The 24,528-nt window shown below is 42.6% G+C and overlaps 2 protein-coding genes across 6 annotated transcripts in view; both read left to right on the forward strand.

The window, feature by feature from the left end:
• LRRC4C (leucine rich repeat containing 4C) overlaps positions 1-24,528 on the forward strand; it is a 1,128,588-nt gene that overhangs the window by 887,495 nt on the left and 216,565 nt on the right. The window lies entirely within an intron of this gene.
• Positions 812-22,172, forward strand: LOC141092247 (uncharacterized). Its single transcript, XM_073578245.1, has 3 exons — positions 812-865; positions 18,696-20,266; positions 20,513-22,172. The coding sequence occupies exons 1-3, from the start codon at positions 812-814 to the stop codon at positions 22,035-22,037; spliced, it is 3,150 nt and encodes a 1,049-aa protein (XP_073434346.1). The 3' UTR covers positions 22,038-22,172.

Genomic DNA, 24,528 nt, shown 5'->3' on the forward strand with positions numbered 1-24,528 from the left:
ATCTCTGCACACCATCTTTCCAACATCTAGGGTGATTTATCTTTCCTTTCGAGATCTATGTTGTACCATAAATTTACGATAGAAAAGGTCTGAGGAATTTCTTGCCCGTAATGGAAGAGCTTATATCTTGGCATTGAGTAGATAGGTGGTGGAATGCAGGTGGGGGGGACATGGGATCTCTCAGCCATTGTGTGCCTTGGGTTTAGAAATCCTGAGAATGACAAACCCCTAGAGGGACCTGACCCTGATGGTGGAGCTCTCTTCTGCGCCAATGCAACCACTAATCCCCAGTTTGGGAGTTTAATTTACTTCCAGATTAGGAATTAGAAAAAAAAAGGTTCCAGGGGGAAAGACCCGCTTGGATAAATTGGTTCCACTTGGTGGAAATCATGAAATTATTGTTGTTGGAGTCTATTGAGTGATTTCAGGCTGTGTCTTTATGGAGTAATTACTGCAGTGACCAGAAGCTGCTCTCTGAAGAAACCCTGTTGGGGTCATGTCCACACATTAACATAAATGTTGCCTGGATCTCAAAGCACAGAGGAGATTGATGAAGCAGAATAGATGTTTTACACATGGGCTGTTTTGGCCAAAAGGCAGAACCTAGAGCAGCACGAGACGTTCTGTGGGGGATTTTTGCAGTAGCTCAGCACAATGTGTAAACTCCAGAGCCCGGGCATTAATTACTCATGTATTGGAGCATGTGCAGCTTTGATGGGAGATTTGCATCTTAACAGCAGCCGCAGTTGTGCATTCAGGAGCAGAACTCCCCTGGGGCCTCAGCTGTATCCTGCCTAAATGGGAACAAGCCATGGGAGGGGGACAGGGAGATTTAGGATCAGGAGAAAGTTTTAGAGGCATCCAGGTAATTATTGACATCTCACTTTGCACGACCACCACAAAGGCCTCATCCAATGCTTCATCTGTAGTCACCAAATATATGTGTAAAAGAAGGAAATGGGACATGTCTACATAGAGAGATCTATAGAAAAGATCTTTCTATCCATCTATCCACTATCCATCCATTCCTCTATCAACCCACCCTCCATCCATTCATCTATCCATCTATCTATCTATCTACAGTGTCTATCTATTTAACCCACCCTCCAGCCATCCATCATCTATCTACCCATCTATCCATCAACAAACCCACCCTTCGTCCATCCATCCACCCATCCATGCATCCACCGATCCATCCATGCACCCATCCATCCACAAATCCACCCATCCATCCATTCACTCCTCCAGCCACCCATCCATCCACCCAAACCCACCCACCCATCCACTCATGCATCAATCAATCTACCCATCCACACATCCACCCATCCATGCATCCATCTACCCAACCATCCATCCACCCATCCATCCAAACCCACCCATCCATCCACCCTTGCAGCTGTCCATCTACCCATCCATTCATCCATCCACCCATCATTCTACCCATCCATCCATCCACCCATCCACTCATGCATCCATCAATCTACCCATCCACACATCCACCCATCTACCCATCCATCCATCCAAACCCACCCATCCATCCACCCATGCAGCTGTCCATCTACCCATTCATCCACCCATCCACACATCCATCCATCCATGTATCCATCATTTCATCCATTCATCCATCCATCCATCCAACCATGCATCCATCAATCTATCCATCCACCCATCCATCCAGCTATCCACCAATCCATCCAGCCATCCACCAATCCATCCAGCCATCCACACATCCATTCAGCCTTGTATCCACCAATTCATCCATCAATCTACCCATCCACCCATCCATCCATCCAGCCATTCATCCACCCATCCAGCCATCCACTAATCAATCCATCCATCCATCCATCCATCCACTTCATATACTCTCTCTAAGCATAGGACATACCCTATGTATATCTCAGTAGTAAATAGATGCGTGATGAGAATACTAACGTTTGCTGTCACCTTCTATACCGGCATCACAGGTCAGAGGTAAACACTGGTGTATAGATGCCCAAATATGAGAGAAACATTCCTTATTTTCGCATTTTTCTTAAATCTTACAATCTCAGTGCAGAACAGTTTTTCTCTTGATCACTTCATATTTTTTAAAGCAAAATATCTTCACATTAAGAATTTGTACTAAAGCAAAGCAGAATAAGGATCCATAAAATGTCAGCACACATGATGTCTCATGGGTTAATACGGTCCCCTGGGTGTAACGAATCAGGGGAGCCCCCCACAATGACAATCTGAAGAAGCCAAGGGTGAGCTCGCAGGGAATGAGCTCAGTGTCTGAAAGGTCTCATGTGTCTCTCTATACAATGGACGCTCTGTCTTACTGAGACCTTGGTGAATGTGCATTGATGACAGCGCTGCCTTATAACAATGGCCGTCTCCATCATTTCTGAATGTGCAAATTATTCAGGAAGGTCCATGAAAATAAAAGATTCTCTGCAGCAAAGGAGAAAAATATATTAGGAGCATGAATGACTAAGTCTGTGTATGAAACGGCATTGTCTCACATCTCCATCATGCGCAATGTGATAACTTAGAAGTTCTTCGTTGCTTATCACAGGAATTTATGAGCTCGATCTGGGGTATAACCAACATAATCCATGACCGTCCGTCCACGTTGTGACTTTGTGCCTATGTTGAAGCTTCTGTAGACCACATTGTAGATGATGTTTCAGGGATTCATCCATGATCTAGACCATGTGGGATCCATCTTTGTCTTGAGTCTCTCTTCATGACTTATAAATGGCTGTCCAAAAGGAGGCCATTGGGTTGAATATTCCATAAAAATATATCTCCAGTCTTCTACCTTTTTGGAAGATTCACCTAGCATCGAATTTCAGTGGTAATCGTTGACTGTCCAGTTGATATTTGGTGTCGTTACCATTTACCAGGTCAGGAACAACTATGGACGAAGATCAGCGCTGTAGGATCTAACAGCTCCTTAGTTTTTGATCTTCCATCCTTGGACATCTCATTTATGTTCCGCAAGAGTCAATTTCTGGGGACCCTTGGGCTGTAGATTCCTTGAATATCCATTTTTTTTTTTAGGAATTCCTAATATACTCGGCATGAGGACCTTATTCTGTCTGCTGGTGGGCAGTGGGCCAGTACACCATGGTACAATGTAATGTCCATTGGATCATGAGAACTGACCAATGGTGGGTTTATTGAACATGAGTAGATCGTAGACTTGGAGGACGATGACTTCCAGGTGATGACATGTGTTCGTCTGTCAGTGCCATCATCTGCCACATCCATTATACACTATGGGACCTTCATTCATGGATCATGGCCCTTCTCCAACTTCGGTGGCCAACATGGCTTTCTTCTCTCTCCATTTTGCTTTGTCATATCCTAGTTTTTGAGTGCTCTCTACCACTATAGGCAAAAAATAACTTGTCTATGATAGACTGTACATGTGTAACTCCTTGGTGTCACAGCTTGGTGTATATGGTGTGAATTTGTAGGATGTACTATTCCTGAAAGTGTCCTGATGCCAAAGAGGAAAGTTGAATTTGTGGTTTTTGTCCCAAATTAAGAGTCAAAAAAAGAAATCAAGATTCATCTTCTGGATTAGATGACCAATGGTTCTCTGTAATACAATGGTGCCCAGATCAAGCTGTAAATGACTGCAGAAAACCCCAATAAGCCCCCCAATTCTGCATCCACGGGGACTATGATGCCAAGAACAGGCTAGTTCCATGTGGTGCCACATGCCTGGTGTCTGCGGATATAACACTGTATATACCGTATTTGTAAATATATATCATGGGACGATGGTCTCACCCAGTATTCCTCTGTAAGGTTTACGTGGCTCCCGTCGCTACATTGACCTCCTTCTAACTGCATATGTTATTTAGATACGATTTCACATGGATATTTCATTTTTCCGATACTTTTTGATACACTAAATATACGTTCATTACATATATAGTTACTGCCTACACTGTTGATATACATTGTATCAAGAATAAGTTAATGCACAGCACTGTAGCAATGATGGGGCACGTAGCTACGATCTGCCCATCCTCATGTACTACCGTCATCTCAGACCGGCGGCCCTCCGTTACAGCTGTTGCAAAGCTACAACCCCCATTTAAAAGGCATAAGAGAAAAAAGGTTGGAAACTACTATATAACCTCATTGACCTGACCGTCCGCAGCTCATCCTCATGCACTGTAGGGGTCTCCAGCCATTGCAAAACTACTACCCCCAGGTTTCAGTTAATGCTGGTGCTGTGAAGATCGAATGAGTTGCAAAATGATTTTCCTCTTCTACTGAAGTCATCTATAAACAGTGACCCTCAATAACCCACATCATGGTCTGACAGACACATGCTGGGGTTGCAATTTTGCAACGTCCACAAGTTGGGAATCATTCACCAGAGACATGTAGATCTGCAGCTCCCCACATAAAAGAAAAGCGCCACATACCATATACTGCTCTTACACAGGACCCTCTTATCTCCATATTCCATACACTGCTCTTACACAGGACCCTCTTATCTCCATATACCATATACTCCTCTTACACAGGACCCTCTTATCTCCATATACCATATACTGCTCTTACACAGGACCCTCTTATCTCTATATACCATATACTGCTCTTACACAGGACCCTCTTATCTCCATATACCATACACTGCTCTTACACAGGACCCTCTTATCTCTATATACCATATACTGCTCTTACACAGGACCCTCTTATCTCTATATACCATATACTGCTCTTACACAGGACCCTCTTATCTCCATATTCCATACACTGCTCTTACACAGGACCCTCTTATCTCCATATAGCATATACTGCTCTTACACAGGACCCTCTTACCTCCATATACCATATACTGCTCTTACACAGGACCCTCTTACCTCCATATACCATATACTGCTCTTACACAGGACCCTCTTATCTCCATATACCATATACAGCTCTTACACAGGACCCTCTTATCTCCATATACCATATACTGCTCTTACACAGGACCCTCTTACCTCCATATACCATATACTGCTCTTACACAGGAGCCTCTTATCTCCATATACCATATACTGCTCTTACACAGGACCCTCTTATCTCCATATACCATATACAGCTCTTACACAGGACCCTCTTATCTCCATATACCATATACTGCTCTTACACAGGACCCTCTTACCTCCATATACCATATACTGCTCTTACACAGGACCCTCTTATCTCCATATACCATATACTGCTCTTACACAGGACCCTCTTACCTCCATATACCATATACTGCTCTTACACAGGACCCTCTTATCTCCATATACCATACACTGCTCTTGCACAGGACCCTCTTATCTCCATATACCCTATGCTGCTCTTACACAGGACCCTCTTATCTCCATATACCCTATGCTGCTCTTACACAGGACCCTCTTACCTCCATATACCATATACTGCTCTTACACAGGACCCTCTTATCTCCGTATACCATATACTGCTCTTACACAGGACGGTCTTATCTCCATATACTGCTCTTACACAGGACCCTCTTATCTCCATATACCCTATGCTGCTCTTACACAGGACCCTCTTACCTCCATATACCATATACTGCTCTTACACAGGACCCTCTTATCTCCGTATACCATATACTGCTCTTACACAGGACGGTCTTATCTCCATATACTGCTCTTACACAGGACCCTCTTACCTCCATATACCATATACTGCTCTTACACAGGACCCTCTTACCTCCATATACCATATATTGCTCTTACACAGGACCCTCTTATCTCCATATACCATATACTGCTCTTACACAGGACCCTCTTATCTCCATATACCATATACAGTTCTTACACAGGACCCTCTTATCTCCATATACCATATACTGCTCTTACACAGGACCCTCTTATCTCCATATACCATATACTGCTCTTACACAGGACCCTCTTATCTCCATATACCATATACTGCTCTTACACGGGACCCTCTTATCTCCATATACCATATACTGCTCTTACACAGGAATCTCTTATCTCCATATACTGCTCTTACACAGGACCCTCTTATCTCCATATACCATATACTGCTCTTACACAGGACCCTCTTATCTCCATATATCATATACTGCTCTTACACAGGACCCTCTTATCTCCATATACCATATACCGCTCTTACACGGGACCCTCTTATCTCCATATACTGCTCTTACACAGGACCCTCTTATCTCCATATACTGCTCTTACACAGGACCCTCTTATCTCCATATACCATATACTGCTCTTACACAGGAATCTCTTATCTCCATATACCATATACTGCTCTTACACAGGACCCTCTTATCTCCATATACTGCTCTTACACAGGACCCTCTTATCTCCATATACTGCTCTTACACAGGACCCTCTTATCTCCATATACTGCTCTTACACAGGACCCTCTTATCTCCATATACTGCTCTTACACAGGACCCTCTTACCTCCATATACCATATACTGCTCTTACACAGGACCCTCTTATCTCCATATACCATACACTGCTCTTGCACAGGACCCTCTTATCTCCATATACCCTATGCTGCTCTTACACAGGACCCTCTTATCTCCATATACCCTATGCTGCTCTTACACAGGACCCTCTTACCTCCATATACCATATACTGCTCTTACACAGGACCCTCTTATCTCCGTATACCATATACTGCTCTTACACAGGACGGTCTTATCTCCATATACTGCTCTTACACAGGACCCTCTTATCTCCATATACCCTATGCTGCTCTTACACAGGACCCTCTTACCTCCATATACCATATACTGCTCTTACACAGGACCCTCTTATCTCCGTATACCATATACTGCTCTTACACAGGACGGTCTTATCTCCATATACTGCTCTTACACAGGACCCTCTTACCTCCATATACCATATACTGCTCTTACACAGGACCCTCTTACCTCCATATACCATATATTGCTCTTACACAGGACCCTCTTATCTCCATATACCATATACTGCTCTTACACAGGACCCTCTTATCTCCATATACCATATACAGTTCTTACACAGGACCCTCTTATCTCCATATACCATATACTGCTCTTACACAGGACCCTCTTATCTCCATATACCATATACTGCTCTTACACGGGACCCTCTTATCTCCATATACCATATACTGCTCTTACACAGGAATCTCTTATCTCCATATACTGCTCTTACACAGGACCCTCTTATCTCCATATACCATATACTGCTCTTACACAGGACCCTCTTATCTCCATATACCATATACTGCTCTTACACAGGACCCTCTTATCTCCATATACCATATACTGCTCTTACACAGGACCCTCTTATCTCCATATACTGCTCTTACACAGGACCCTCTTATCTCCATATACTGCTCTTACACAGGACCCTCTTATCTCCATATATCATATACTGCTCTTACACAGGACCCTCTTATCTCCATATACCATATACCGCTCTTACACGGGACCCTCTTATCTCCATATACTGCTCTTACACAGGACCCTCTTATCTCCATATACTGCTCTTACACAGGACCCTCTTATCTCCATATACCATATACTGCTCTTACACAGGACCCTCTTATCTCCATATACCATATACTGCTCTTACACAGGACCCTCTTATCTCCATATACCATATACTGCTCTTACACAGGACCCTCTTATCTCCATATACTGCTCTTACACAGGACCCTCTTATCTCCATATACTGCTCTTACACAGGACCCTCTTATCTCCATATACCATATACAGCTCTTACACAGGAGCCTCTTATCTCCATATACCATATACTGCTCTTACACAGGACCCTCTTATCTCCATATACCATATACTGCTCTTACACAGGACCCTCTTATCTCCATATACTGCTCTTACACAGGACCCTCTTATCTCCATATACTGCTCTTACACAGGACCCTCTTATCTCCAAATACCATATACTGCTCTTACACAGGACCCTCTTATCTCCATATACTGCTCTTACACAGGACCCTCTTATCTCCATATACTGCTCTTACACAGGACCCTCTTATCTCCATATACCATATACAGCTCTTACACAGGACCCTCTTATCTCCATATACCATATACTGCTCTTACACAGGACCCTCTTATCTCCATATATCATATACTGCTCTTACACAGGACCCTCTTATCTCCAAATACCATATACTGCTCTTACACAGGACCCTCTTATCTCCCTATACCATATACTGCTCTTACACAGGACCCTCTTATCTCCATATATCATATACTGCTCTTACACAGGACCCTCTTATCTCCAAATACCATATACTGCTCTTACACAGGACCCTCTTATCTCCCTATACCATATACTGCTCTTACACAGGACCCTCTTATCTCCATATACCATATACTGCTCTTACACAGGACCCTCTTATCTCCCTATACCATATACTGCTCTTACACAGGACCCTCTTATCTCCATATACTGCTCTTACACAGGACCCTCTTATCTCCCTATACCATATACTGCTCTTACACGGGACCCTCTTATCTCCATATACCATATACTGCTCTTACACAGGACCCTCTTATCTCCATATACCATATACTGCTCTTACACAGGACCCTCTTATCTCCATATACCATATACAGTTCTTACACAGGACCCTCTTATCTCCATATACCATATACTGCTCTTACACAGGACCCTCTTATCTCCATATACCATATACTGCTCTTACACAGGACCCTCTTATCTCCATATACCATATACTGCTCTTACACGGGACCCTCTTATCTCCATATACCATATACTGCTCTTACACAGGAATCTCTTATCTCCATATACTGCTCTTACACAGGACCCTCTTATCTCCATATACCATATACTGCTCTTACACAGGACCCTCTTATCTCCATATATCATATACTGCTCTTACACAGGACCCTCTTATCTCCATATACCATATACCGCTCTTACACTGGACCCTCTTATCTCCATATACTGCTCTTACACAGGACCCTCTTATCTCCATATACTGCTCTTACACAGGACCCTCTTATCTCCATATACCATATACTGCTCTTACACAGGAATCTCTTATCTCCATATACTGCTCTTACACAGGACCCTCTTATCTCATATATCATATACTGCTCTTACACAGGACCCTCTTATCTCCATATACCATATACCGCTCTTACACGGGACCCTCTTATCTCCATATACTGCTCTTACACAGGACCCTCTTATCTCCATATACTGCTCTTACACGGGACCCTCTTATCTCCATATACCATATACTGCTCTTACACAGGAATCTCTTATCTCCATATACTGCTCTTACACAGGACCCTCTTATCTCCATATACCATATACTGCTCTTACACAGGACCCTCTTATCTCCATATACCATATACTGCTCTTACACAGGACCCTCTTATCTCCATATACTGCTCTTACACAGGACCCTCTTATCTCCATATACTGCTCTTACACAGGACCCTCTTATCTCCATATACTGCTCTTACACAGGACCCTCTTATCTCCATATACCATATACAGCTCTTACACAGGAGCCTCTTATCTCCATATACCATATACTGCTCTTACACAGGACCCTCTTATCTCCATATACCATATACTGCTCTTACACAGGACCCTCTTATCTCCATATACCATATACTGCTCTTACACAGGACCCTCTTATCTCCATATACCATATATTGCTCTTACACAGGACCCTCTTATCTCCATATACCATATACTGCTCTTACACAGGACCCTCTTATCTCCATATACCATATATTGCTCTTACACAGGACCCTCTTATCTCCATATACCATATACCGCTCTTACACAGGACCCTCTTATCTCCATATACCATATACTGCTCTTACACAGGACCCTCTTATCTCCATATACCATATACTGCTCTTACACGGGACCCTCTTATCTCCTTATACCATATACTGCTCTTACACGGGACCCTCTTATCTCCATATACCATATACTGCTCTTACACAGGACCCTCTTATCTCCATATACCATATACAGTTCTTACACAGGACCCTCTTATCTCCATATACCATATACTGCTCTTACACAGGACCCTCTTATCTCCATATACCATATACTGCTCTTACACAGGACCCTCTTATCTCCATATACCATATACTGCTCTTACACGGGACCCTCTTATCTCCATATACCATATACTGCTCTTACACAGGAATCTCTTATCTCCATATACTGCTCTTACACAGGACCCTCTTATCTCCATATACCATATACTGCTCTTACACAGGACCCTCTTATCTCCATATATCATATACTGCTCTTACACAGGACCCTCTTATCTCCATATACCATATACTGCTCTTACACAGGACCCTCTTATCTCCCTATACCATATACTGCTCTTACACAGGACCCTCTTATCTCCATATACTGCTCTTACACAGGACCCTCTTATCTCCCTATACCATATACTGCTCTTACACGGGACCCTCTTATCTCCATATACCATATACTGCTCTTACACAGGACCCTCTTATCTCCATATACCATATACTGCTCTTACACAGGACCCTCTTATCTCCATATACTGCTCTTACACAGGACCCTCTTATCTCCATGTACCATATACTGCTCTTACACAGGACCCTCTTATCTCCATATACCATATACTGCTCTTACACAGGAGCCTCTTATCTCCATATACCATATACTGCTCTTACACAGGACCCTCTTATCTCCATATACCATATATTGCTCTTACACAGGAGCCTCTTATCTCCATATACCATATACTGCTCTTACACAGGACCCTCTTATCTCCATATACCATATATTGCTCTTACACAGGACCCTCTTATCTCCATATACCATATACTGCTCTTACACAGGACCCTCTTATCTCCATATACCATATATTGCTCTTACACAGGACCCTCTTATCTCCATATACCATATACTGCTCTTACACAGGACCCTCTTATCTCCATATACCATATATTGCTCTTACACAGGACCCTCTTATCTCCATATACCATATACTGCTCTTACACAGGACCCTCTTATCTCCATATACCATATACTGCTCTTACACAGGACCCTCTTATCTCCATATATCATATACTGCTCTTACACAGGACCCTCATCTCCATATACCATATACTGCTCTTACACAGGACCCTCTTATCTCCATATACCATATACTGCTCTTACACAGGACCCTCTTATCTCCATATACCATATATTGCTCTTACACAGGACCCTCTTATCTCCATATACCATATACTGCTCTTACACAGGACCCTCTTATCTCCATATACCATATACCGCTCTTACACAGGACCCTCTTATCTCCATATACCATATACCGCTCTTACACAGGACCCTCTTATCTCCATATACCATATACCGCTCTTACACAGGACCCTCTTATCTCCATATACCATATACCGCTCTTACACAGGACCCTCTTATCTCCATATACCATATACTGCTCTTACACGGGACCCTCTTATCTCCATATACCATATACTGCTCTTACACAGGACCCTCTTATCTCCATATACCATATACTGCTCTTACACAGGACCCTCTTATCTCCATATACCATATACTGCTCTTACACAGGACCCTCTTATCTCCATATACCATATACAGTTCTTACACAGGACCCTCTTATCTCCATATACCATATACTGCTCTTACACAGGACCCTCTTATCTCCATATACCATATACTGCTCTTACACAGGACCCTCTTATCTCCATATACCATATACTGCTCTTACACGGGACCCTCTTATCTCCATATACCATATACTGTTCTTACACAGGACCCTCTTATCTCCATATATCATATACTGCTCTTACACAGGACCCTCTTATCTCCATATACCATATACTGCTCTTACACGGGACCCTCTTATCTCCTTATACCATATACTGCTCTTACACGGGACCCTCTTATCTCCATATACCATATACTGCTCTTACACAGGACCCTCTTATCTCCATATACCATATACTGCTCTTACACAGGACCCTCTTATCTCCATATACCATATACTGCTCTTACACAGGACCCTCTTATCTCCATATACCATATACTGCTCTTACACGGGACCCTCTTATCTCCATATACCATATACTGTTCTTACACAGGACCCTCTTATCTCCATATATCATATACTGCTCTTACACAGGAATCTCTTATCTCCATATACTGCTCTTACACAGGACCCTCTTATCTCCATATACCATATACTGCTCTTACACAGGACCCTCTTATCTCCATATATCATATACTGCTCTTACACAGGACCCTCTTATCTCCATATACCATATACCGCTCTTACACAGGACCCTCTTATCTCCATATACCATATACTGCTCTTGCACAGGACCCTCTTATCTCCCTATACCATATACTGCTCTTACACAGGACCCTCTTATCTCCATATACTGCTCTTACACAGGACCCTCTTATCTCCATATACCATATACTGCTCTTACACGGGACCCTCTTATCTCCATATACCATATACTGCTCTTACACAGGACCCTCTTATCTCCATATACCATATACTGCTCTTACACAGGACCCTCTTATCTCCATATACCATATACAGTTCTTACACAGGACCCTCTTATCTCCATATACCATATACTGCTCTTACACAGGACCCTCTTATCTCCATATACCATATACTGCTCTTACACAGGACCCTCTTATCTCCATATACCATATACTGCTCTTACACGGGACCCTCTTATCTCCATATACCATAAACTGCTCTTACACAGGAATCTCTTATCTCCATATACTGCTCTTACACAGGACCCTCTTATCTCCATATACCATATACTGCTCTTACACAGGACCCTCTTATCTCCATATATCATATACCGCTCTTACACAGGACCCTCTTATCTCCATATACCATATACCGCTCTTACACAGGACCCTCTTATCTCCATATACCATATACTGCTCTTACACAGGACCCTCTTATCTCCATATATCATATACTGCTCTTACACAGGACCATCTTATCTCCATATACCATATACTGCTCTTACACAGGACCCTCTTATCTCCCTATACCATATACTGCTCTTACACAGGACCCTCTTATCTCCATATACTGCTCTTACACAGGACCCTCTTATCTCCATATACTGCTCTTACACAGGACCCTCTTATCTCCATATACTGCTCTTACACAGGACCCTCTTATCTCCATATACCATATACAGCTCTTACACAGGAGCCTCTTATCTCCATATACCATATACTGCTCTTACACAGGACCCTCTTATCTCCATATACCATATACTGCTCTTACACAGGAGCCTCTTATCTCCATATACCATATACTGCTCTTACACAGGAGCCTCTTATCTCCATATACCATATACTGCTCTTACACAGGACCCTCTTATCTCCATATACCATATACTGCTCTTACACAGGACCCTCTTATCTCCATATACCATATACTGCTCTTACACAGGAGCCTCTTATCTCCATATACCATATACTGCTCTTACACAGGACCCTCTTATCTCCATATACCATATACTGCTCTTACACAGGAGCCTCTTATCTCCATATACCATATACTGCTCTTACACAGGACCCTCTTATCTCCATATACCATATATTGCTCTTACACAGGACCCTCTTATCTCCATATACCATATACCGCTCTTACACAGGACCCTCTTATCTCCATATACCATATACTGCTCTTACACAGGACCCTCTTATCTCCATATACCATATATTGCTCTTACACAGGACCCTCTTATCTCCATATACCATATACAGCTCTTACACAGGACCCTCTTATCTCCATATACTGCTCTTACACAGGACCCTCTTATCTCCATATACTGTTCTTACACAGGACCCTCTTATCTCCATATACTGCTCTTACACAGGACCCTCTTATCTCCATATACCATATACAGCTCTTACACAGGAGCCTCTTATCTCTATATACCATATACTGCTCTTACACAGGACCCTCTTATCTCCATATACCATATACCGCTCTTACACAGGACCCTCTTATCTCCATATACCATATACTGCTCTTACACAGGACCCTCTTATCTCCATATACCATATACTGCTCTTACACAGGAGCCTCTTATCTCCATATACCATATACTGCTCTTACACAGGACCCTCTTATCTCCATATACCATATACTGCTCTTACACTGGACCCTCTTATCTCCATATACCATATATTGCTCTTACACAGGACCCTCTTATCTCCATATACCATATACCGCTCTTACACAGGACCCTCTTATCTCCATATACCATATACTGCTCTTACACAGGACCCTCTTATCTCCATATACCATATACTGCTCTTACACAGGACCCTCTTATCTCCATATACCATATATTGCTCTTACACAGGACCCTCTTATCTCCATATACCATATACAGCTCTTACACAGGACCCTCTTATCTCCATATACTGCTCTTACACAGGACCCTCTTATCTCCATATACTGTTCTTACACAGGACCCTCTTATCTCCATATACTGCTCTTACACAGGACCCTCTTATCTCCATATACAGCTCTTACACAGGACCCTCTTATCTCCATATACCATATACTGCTCTTACACAGGACTCTCTTATCTCCATATACTGCTCTTACACAGGACCCTCTTATCTCCATATACTGCTCTTACACAGGACCCTCTTATCTCCATATACCATATACTGCTCTTACACAGGACCCTCCTATCTCCATATATTGCTCTTACACAGGACCCTCTTATCTCCATATACAGCTCTTACACGGGACCCTCTTATCTCCATATACTGCTCTTACACAGGACCCTCTTATCTCCATATACCATATACTGCTCTTACACAGGACCCTCTTATCTCCATATACTGCTCTTACACAGGACCCTCTTATCTCCATATATTGCTCTTACACAGGACCCTCTTATCTCCATATATTGCTCTTACACAGGACCCTCTTATCTCCATATACAGCTCTTACACGGGACCCTCTTATCTCCATATACTGCTCTTACACAGGACTCTCTTATCTCCATATACCATATACTGCTCTTACACAGGACCCTCTTATCTCCATATACCATATACTGCTCTTACACAGGACCCTCTTATCTCCATATACTGCTCTTACACAGGACCCTATTATCTCCATATACTGCTCTTACACAGGACCCTCTTATCTCCATATATTGCTCTTACACAGGACCCTCTTATCTCCATATACTGCTCTTACACAGGACCCTCTTATCTCCATATACTGCTCTTACACAGGACCCTGTTATCTCCATATACAGCTCTTACACAGGACCCTATTATCTCCATATACAGCTCTTACACGGGACCCTCTTATCTCCATATATTGCTCTTACACAGGACCCTCTTATCTCCATATATTGCTCTTACACAGGACCCTCTTATCTCCATATACTGCTCTTACACGGGACCCTCTTATCTCCATATACTGCTCTTACACAGGACCCTCTTATCTCCATATACTGCTCTTACACAGGACCCTCTTATCTCCATATACCATATACTGCTCTTACACAGGACCCTCTTATCTCCATATATTGCTCTTACACAGGACCCTCTTATCTCCATATATTGCTCTTACACAGGACCCTCTTATCTCCATATACAGCTCTTACACGGGACCCTCTTATCTCCATATACTGCTCTTACACAGGACTCTCTTATCTCCATATACCATATACTGCTCTTACACAGGACCCTCTTATCTCCATATACCATATACTGCTCTTACACAGGACCCTCTTATCTCCATATACTGCTCTTACACAGGACCCTATTATCTCCATATACTGCTCTTACACAGGACCCTCTTATCTCCATATATTGCTCTTACACAGGACCCTCTTATCTCCATATACTGCTCTTACACAGGACCCTCTTATCTCCATATACTGCTCTTACACAGGACCCTGTTATCTCCATATACAGCTCTTACACAGGACCCTATTATCTCCATATACAGCTCTTACACGGGACCCTCTTATCTCCATATATTGCTCTTACACAGGACCCTCTTATCTCCATATATTGCTCTTACACAGGACCCTCTTATCTCCATATACTGCTCTTACACGGGACCCTCTTATCTCCATATACTGCTCTTACACAGGACCCTCTTATCTCCATATACTGTTCTTACACAGGACCCTCTTATCTCCATATACCATATACTGCTCTTACACAGGACCCTCTTATCTCCATATACCATATACTGCTCTTACACGGGACCCTCTTATCTCCATATACCATATACTGCTCTTACACAGGACCCTCTTATCTCCATATACCTTATACTGCTCTTACACAGGACCCTCTTATCTCCATATACTGCTCTTACACAGGACCCTATTATCTCCATATACTGCTCTTACACAGGACCCTCTTATCTCCATATATTGCTCTTACACAGGACCCTCTTATCTCCATATACAGCTCTTACACGGGACCCTCTTATCTCCATATATTGCTCTTACACAGGACCCTCTTATCTCCATATACTGCTCTTACACAGGACCCTATTATCTCCATATACTGCTCTTACACAGGACCCTCTTATCTCCATATATTGCTCTTACACAGGACCCTCTTATCTCCATATATTGCTCTTACACAGGACCCTCTTATCTCCATAAATTGCTCTTACACAGGACCCTCTTATCTCCATATACTGCTCTTACACAGGACCCTATTATCTCCATATACAGCTCTTACACGGGACCCTCTTATCTCCATATACTGCTCTTACACAGGACCCTCTTATCTCCATATACCATATACTGTTCTTACACAGGACCCTCTTATCTCCATATACCATATACTGCTCTTACACAGGACCCTCTTATCTCCATATACCATATACTGCTCTTACACAGGACCCTCTTATCTCCATATACCATATACTGCTCTTACACAGGACCCTCTTATCTCCATATACAGTGGGGAAAAAAAGTATTTAGTCAGTCAGCAATAGTGCAAGTTCCACCACTTAAAAAGATGAGAGGCGTCTGTAATTTACATCATAGGTAGACCTCAACTATGGGAGACAAACTGAGAAAAAAAAATCCAGAAAATCACATTGTCTATTTTTTTTTCATTTTATTTGCATATTATGGTGGAAAATAAGTATTTGGTCAGAAACAAGCAATCAAGATTTCTGGCTCTCACAGACCTGTAACTTCTTCTTTAAGAGTCTCCTCTTTCCTCCACTCATTACCTGTAGTAATGGCACCTGTTTAAACTTGTTATCAGTATAAAAAGACACCTGTGCACACTCTCAAACAGTCTGACTCCAAACTCCACTATGGTGAAGACCAAAGAGCTGTCAAAGGACACCAGAAACAAAATTGCAGCCCTGCACCAGGCTGGGAAGACTGAATCTGCAATAGCCAACCAGCTTGGAGTGAAGAAATCAACTGTGGGAACAATAATTAGAAAATGGAAGACATACAAGACCACTGATAATCTCCCTCGATCTGGTGCTCCACACAAAATCCCACCCCGTGGGGTCAGAATGATCACAAGAACGGTGAGCAAAAATCCCAGGACCACGCGGGGGGACCTAGTGAATGAACTGCAGAGAGCTGGGACCAATGTAACAAGGCCTACCATAAGTAACACACTACGCCACCATGGACTCAGATCCTGCAGTGCCAGACGTGTCCCACTGCTTAAGCCTGTACATGTCGGGGCCCGTCTGAAGTTTGCTAGAGAGCATTTGGATGATCCAGAGGAGTTTTGGGAGAATGTCCTATGGTCTGATGAAACCAAACTGGAACTGTTTGGTAGAAACACAACTTGTCGTGTTTGGAGGAAAAAGAATACTGAGTTGCATCCATCAAACACCATACCTACTGTAAAGCATGGTGGTGGAAACATCATGCTTTGGGGCTGTTTCTCTGCAAAGGGGCCAGGACGTCTGATCCGGGTACATGAAAGAATGAATGGGGCCATGTATCGTGAGATTTTGAGTGCAAACCTCCTTCCATCAGCAAGGGCATTGAAGATGAAACGTGGCTGGGTCTTTCAACATGACAATGATCCAAAGCACACCACCAGGGCAACGAAGGAGTGGCTTCGTAAGAAGCATTTCAAGGTCCTGGAGTGGCCTAGCCAGTCTCCAGATCTCAACCCTATAGAAAACCTTTGGAGGGAGTTGAAAGTCCGGGTTGCCAAGCGAAAAGCCAAAAACATCACTGCTCTAGAAGAGATCTGCATGGAGGAATGGGCCAACATACCAACAACAGTGTGTGGCAACCTTGTGAAGACTTACAGAAAACGTTTGACCTCTGTCATTGCCAACAAAGGATATATCACAAAGTATTGAGATGAAATTTTGTTTCTGACCAAATACTTATTTTCCACCATAATATGCAAATAAAATGAAAAAAAAAACAGACAATGTGATTTTCTGGATTTTTTTTTCTCAGTTTGTCTCCCATAGTTGAGGTCTACCTATGATGTAAATTACAGACGCCTCTCATCTTTTTAAGTGGTGGAACTTGCACTATTGCTGACTGACTAAATACTTTTTTTCCCCACTGTACCATATACTGCTCTTACACAGGACCCTCTTATCTCCATATATTGCTCTTACACAGGACCCTCTTATCTCCATATAGTGCTCTTACACAGGACCCTCTTATCTCCATATACTGCTCTTACACAGGACCCTATTATCTCCATATACAGCTCTTACACGGGACCCTCTTATCTCCATATACTGCTCTTACACAGGACCCTCTTATCTCCATATACCATATACTGTTCTTACACAGGACCCTCTTATCTCCATATACCATATACCGCTCTTACACGGGACCCTCTTATCTCCATATACCATATACTGCTCTTACACAGGACCCTCTTATCTCCATATACTGCTCTTACACAGGACCCTATTATCTCCATATACTGCTCTTACACAGGACCCTCTTATCTCCATATATTGCTCTTACACAGGACCCTCTTATCTCCATATACAGCTCTTACACGGGACCCTCTTATCTCCATATACTGCTCTTACATTGGACCCTCTTATCTCCATATACCATATACTGCTCTTACACGGGACCTTCTTATCTCCATATACCATATACTGTTCTTACACAGGACCCTCTTATCTCCATATACCATATACTGCTCTTACACAGGACCCTCTTATCTCCATATACCATATACTGCTCTTACACAGGACCCTCTTATCTCCATATACCATATACTGTTCTTACACAGGACCCTCTTATCTCCATATACCATACACTGTTCTTACACAGGACCCTCTTATCTCCATACACTATATACTGCTGTTATACAGGACCCTCTTATCTCCATATATCATATACTGTTCTTACACAGGACCCTCTTACCTCCATATACCATATACTGTTCTTACACAGGACCCTCTTATCTCCATATACTGCTCTTACACAGGACCCTCTTATCTCCATATATTGCTCTTACACAGGACCCTCTTATCTCCATATATTGCTCTTACACAGGACCCTCTTATCTCCATATACAGCTCTTACACGGGACCCTCTTATCTCCATATACTGCTCTTACACAGGACCCTCTTATCTCCATATACCATATACTGCTCTTACACAGGACCCTCTTATCTCCATATACCATATACTGCTCTTACACAGGACCCTCTTATCTCCATATACTGCTCTTACACAGGACCCTCTTATCTCCATATACTGCTCTTACACAGGACCCTCTTATCTCCATATATTGCTCTTACACAGGACCCTCTTATCTCCATATACTGCTCTTACACAGGACCCTATTATCTCCATATACAGCTCTTACACGGGACCCTCTTATCTCCATATACTGCTCTTACACAGGACCCTCTTATCTCCATATACCATATACTGCTCTTACACGGGACCCTCTTATCTCCATATACTGCTCTTACACAGGACCCTCTTATCTCCATATACCATATACTGCTCTTACACGGGACCCTCTTATCTCCATATACCATATACTGCTCTTACACAGGACCCTCTTATCTCCATATATTGCTCTTACACAGGACCCTCTTATCTCCATATACTGCTCTTACACAGGACCCTCTTATCTCCATATATTGCTCTTACACAGGACCCTCTTATCTCCATATACAGCTCTTACACGGGACCCTCTTATCTCCATATACTGCTCTTACACAGGACCTTCTTATCTCCATATACCATATACTGTTCTTACACAGGACCCTCTTATCTCCATATACCATATACTGCTCTTACACAGGACCCTCTTATCTCCATATACCATATACTGCTCTTACACAGGACCCTCTTATCTCCATATACCATATACTGTTCTTACACAGGACCCTCTTATCTCCATACACTATATACTGCTGTTATACAGGACCCTCTTATCTCCATATATCATATACTGTTCTTACACAGGACCCTCTTACCTCCATATACCATATACTGTTCTTACACAGGACCCTCTTATCTCCATATACCATATACTGCTCTTACACAGGACCTTCTTATCTCCATATACCATATACTGCTCTTACACAGGACCCTCTTATCTCCATATACCATATACTGTTCTTACACAGGACCCTCTTATCTCCATACACTACATACTGCTGTTATACAGGACCCTCTTATCTCCATATACCATATACTGCTCTTACACAGGACCTTCTTATCTCCATATACCATATACTGCTCTTACACAGGACCCTCTTATCTCCATATACCATATACTGCTCTTACACAGGACCCTCTTATCTCCATATACTGCTCTTACACAGGACCCTCTTATCTCCATATACTGCTCTTACACAGGACCCTCTTATCTCCATATACTGCTCTTACACGGGACCCTCTTATCTCCATATATTGCTCTTACACAGGACCCTCTTATCTCCATATATTGCTCTTACACAGGACCCTCTTATCTCCATATACTGCTCTTACACAGGACCCTCTTATCTCCCTATACCATATACTGCTCTTACACAGGACCCTCTTATCTCCATATACCATATACTGCTCTTACACAGGACCTTCTTATCTCCATATACCATATACTGCTCTTACACAGGACCCTCTTATCTCCATATATCATATACTGCTCTTACACAGGACCTTTTTATCTCCATATACTGTTCTTACACAGGACCCTCTTATCTCCATATACCATACACTGCTCTTACACAGGACCCTCTTATCTCCATATACCATATACTGTTCTTACACAGGACCTTCTTATCTCCATATACCATATACAGCTCTTACACAGGACCCTCTTATCTCCATATACCATACACTGCTCTTACACGGGACCCTCTTATCTCCATATACCATATACTGCTCTTACACAGGACCTTCTTATCTCCATATACCATATACTGCTCTTACACAGGACCCTCTTATCTCCATATACCATATACTGCTCTTACACAGGACCCTCTTATCTCCATATACCATATACTGCTCTTACACAGGACCCTCTTATCTCCATATACCATATACTGTTCTTACACAGGACCCTCTTATCTCCACATACCATACACTGCTCTTACACAGGACCCTCTTATCTCCATACACTATATACTGCTGTTATACAGGACCCTCTTATCTCCATATATCATATACTGTTCTTACACAGGACCCTCTTATCTCCATATACCATACACTGCTCTTACACAGGACCTTCTTATCTCCATATACCATATACAGCTCTTACACAGGACCCTCTTATCTCCATACACTATATACTGCTGTTATACAGGACCCTCTTACCTCCATATATCATATACTGCTCTTACACAGGACCCTCTTATCTCCATATACTGCTCTTACACAGGACCCTCTTATCTCCATATACCATATACTGCTCTCACACAGGACCCTCTTATCTCCATATACTGCTCTTACACAGGACCCTCTTATCTCCATATACCATATACTGCTCTTACATAGGACCCTCTTATCTCCATATACCATATACTGCTCTTACACAGGACCCTCTTATCTCCATATACCATATACTGCTCTCACACAGGACCCTCTTATCTCCATATACTGCTCTTACACAGGACCCCCTTATCTCCATATACCATATACTGCTCTCACACAGGACCCTCTTATCTCCATATACTGCTCTTACACAGGACCCTCTTATCTCCATATACCATATACTGCTCTTACACAGGACCCTGTTATCTCCATATACCATATACTGCTCTTACACAGGACCCTCTTATCTCCATATACTGCTCTCACACAGGACCCTCTTATCTCCATATACCATATACTGCTCTTACACAGGACCCTCTTATCTCCATATACTGCTCTTACACAGGACCCTCTTATCTCCATACACCATATACTGCTCTTACACAGGACCCTCTTATCTCCATATACCATATACTGCTCTTACACAGGACCCTCTTATCTCCATACACCATATACAGCTCTTACACAGGACCCTCTTATCTCCATATACCATATACTGCTCTTACACAGGACCCTCTTATCTCCATATACCATATACTGATCTTACACAGGACCCTCTTATCTCCATATACTGATCTTACACAGGACCCTCTTACCTCCATATACCATATACTGATCTTACACAGGACCCTCTTATCTCCATACACTGCTCTTACACAGGACCCTCTTATCTCCATATACCATATACTGCTCTTACACTGGACCCTCTTATCTCCATATACCATATACTGCTCTTACACAGGACCCTCTTACCTCCATATACTGCTCTTACACGGGACCCTCTTATATCCGTATACCATATACTGCTCTTACACAGGACCCTCTTATATCCGTATACCATATACTGCTCTTACACAGGACCCTCTTATCTCCATATACCATATACTGCTCTTACACAGGACCCTCTTATATCCGTATACCATATACTGATCTTACACAGGTCCCTCTTACCTCCATATACCATATACTGCTCTTACACAGGACCCTCTTATCTCCATATACCTTATACTGCTCTTACACGGGACCCTCTTATATCCGTATACCATATACTGCTCTTAAACAGGACCCTCTTACCTCCATATACCATATACTGCTCTTACACAGGACCCTCTTATCTCCATATACTGCTCTTACAAAGGACCCTCTTATATCCGTATACCATATACTGCTCTTACACAGGACCCTCTTATATCCGTATACCATATACTGCTCTTACACAGGACCCTCTTATCTCCATATACCATATACTGCTCTTACACAGGACCCTCTTATCTCCCTATACCATATACTGCTCTTACACAGGACCCTCTTATCTCCCTATACCATATACAGCTCTTACACAGGACCCTCTTACCTCCATATACCATATACTGCTCTTACACAGGACCCTCTTATCTCCATATACCATATATTGCTCTTAAACAGGACCCTCTTATCTCCATATACCATATACTGCTCATACACAGGACCCTCTTATCTCCATATACCATATACTGCTCTTACAAAGGACCCTCTTATCTCCCTATACCATATACTGCTCTTACACAGGACCCTCTTATCTCCATACACTATATACTGCTGTTACATAGGACCCTCTTATCTCCATATACCATACACTGTTCTTACACAGGACCCTCTTACCTCCATATACCATATACTGCTCTTACACAGGACCCTCTTATCTCCATATACTGCTCTTACACAGGACCCTCTTATCGCCATACACTGCTCTTACACAGGACCCTCTTATCTCCATATACCATATACTGATCTTACACAGGACCCTCTTATCTCCATATACCGCTCTTACACAGGACCCTCTTATCTCCATATACAGCTCTTACACAGGACCCTCTTATCGCCATACACTGCTCTTACACAGGACCCTCTTATCTCCATATACCATATACTGCTCTTACACAGGACCCTCTTATCTCCATATACCGCTCTTACACAGGACCCTCTTATCTCCATACACTATATACTGCTGTTACATAGGACCCTCTTATCTCCATATACCATACACTGTTCTTACACAGGACCCTCTTACCTCCATATACCATATACTGCTTTCACACAGGACCCTCTTATCTCCCTATACCATATACTGCTCTTACACAGGACCCTCTTATCTCCATATACCACATACTGCTCTTACACAGGACCCTCTTATTTCCATATACCATATACTGCTCTTACACAGGACCCTCTTATCTCCATATACCATATACTGCTTTCACACAGGACCCTCTTATCTCCATATACCACATACTGCTCTTACAAAGGACCCTCTTATATCCGTATAACATATACTGCTCTTACACAGGACCCTCTTATATCCGTATACCATATACTGCTCTTACACAGGACCCTCTTATCTCCATATACCATATACTGCTCTTACACAGGACCCCCTTATCTCCATATACCATATATTGCTCTTACACAGGACCCT

The sequence above is a fragment of the Dendrobates tinctorius genome, unplaced genomic scaffold (assembly GCF_039654945.1).
Source record: "Dendrobates tinctorius isolate UK_male_01 unplaced genomic scaffold, ASM3965494v1 ptg000059l, whole genome shotgun sequence".
Taxonomy (NCBI): domain Eukaryota; kingdom Metazoa; phylum Chordata; class Amphibia; order Anura; family Dendrobatidae; genus Dendrobates; species Dendrobates tinctorius.

Bases quoted from the DNA above. Each gene is read 5' to 3' on its own strand.
- LOC141092247 (XM_073578245.1), top strand. From the start codon at position 812: ATGGGAGGGGGACAGGGAGATTTAGGATCAGGAGAAAGTTTTAGAGGC. The intron at 866-18,695 runs GTAATTATTGAC...ATCTCCATATAG, and splicing joins AAAGTTTTAGAGGCATCCAG to TGCTCTTACACAGGACCCTC. The intron at 20,267-20,512 runs CTCCATATACCA...GGACCCTCTTAC, and splicing joins CTTACACAGGACCTTCTTAT to CTCCATATACCATATACTGT.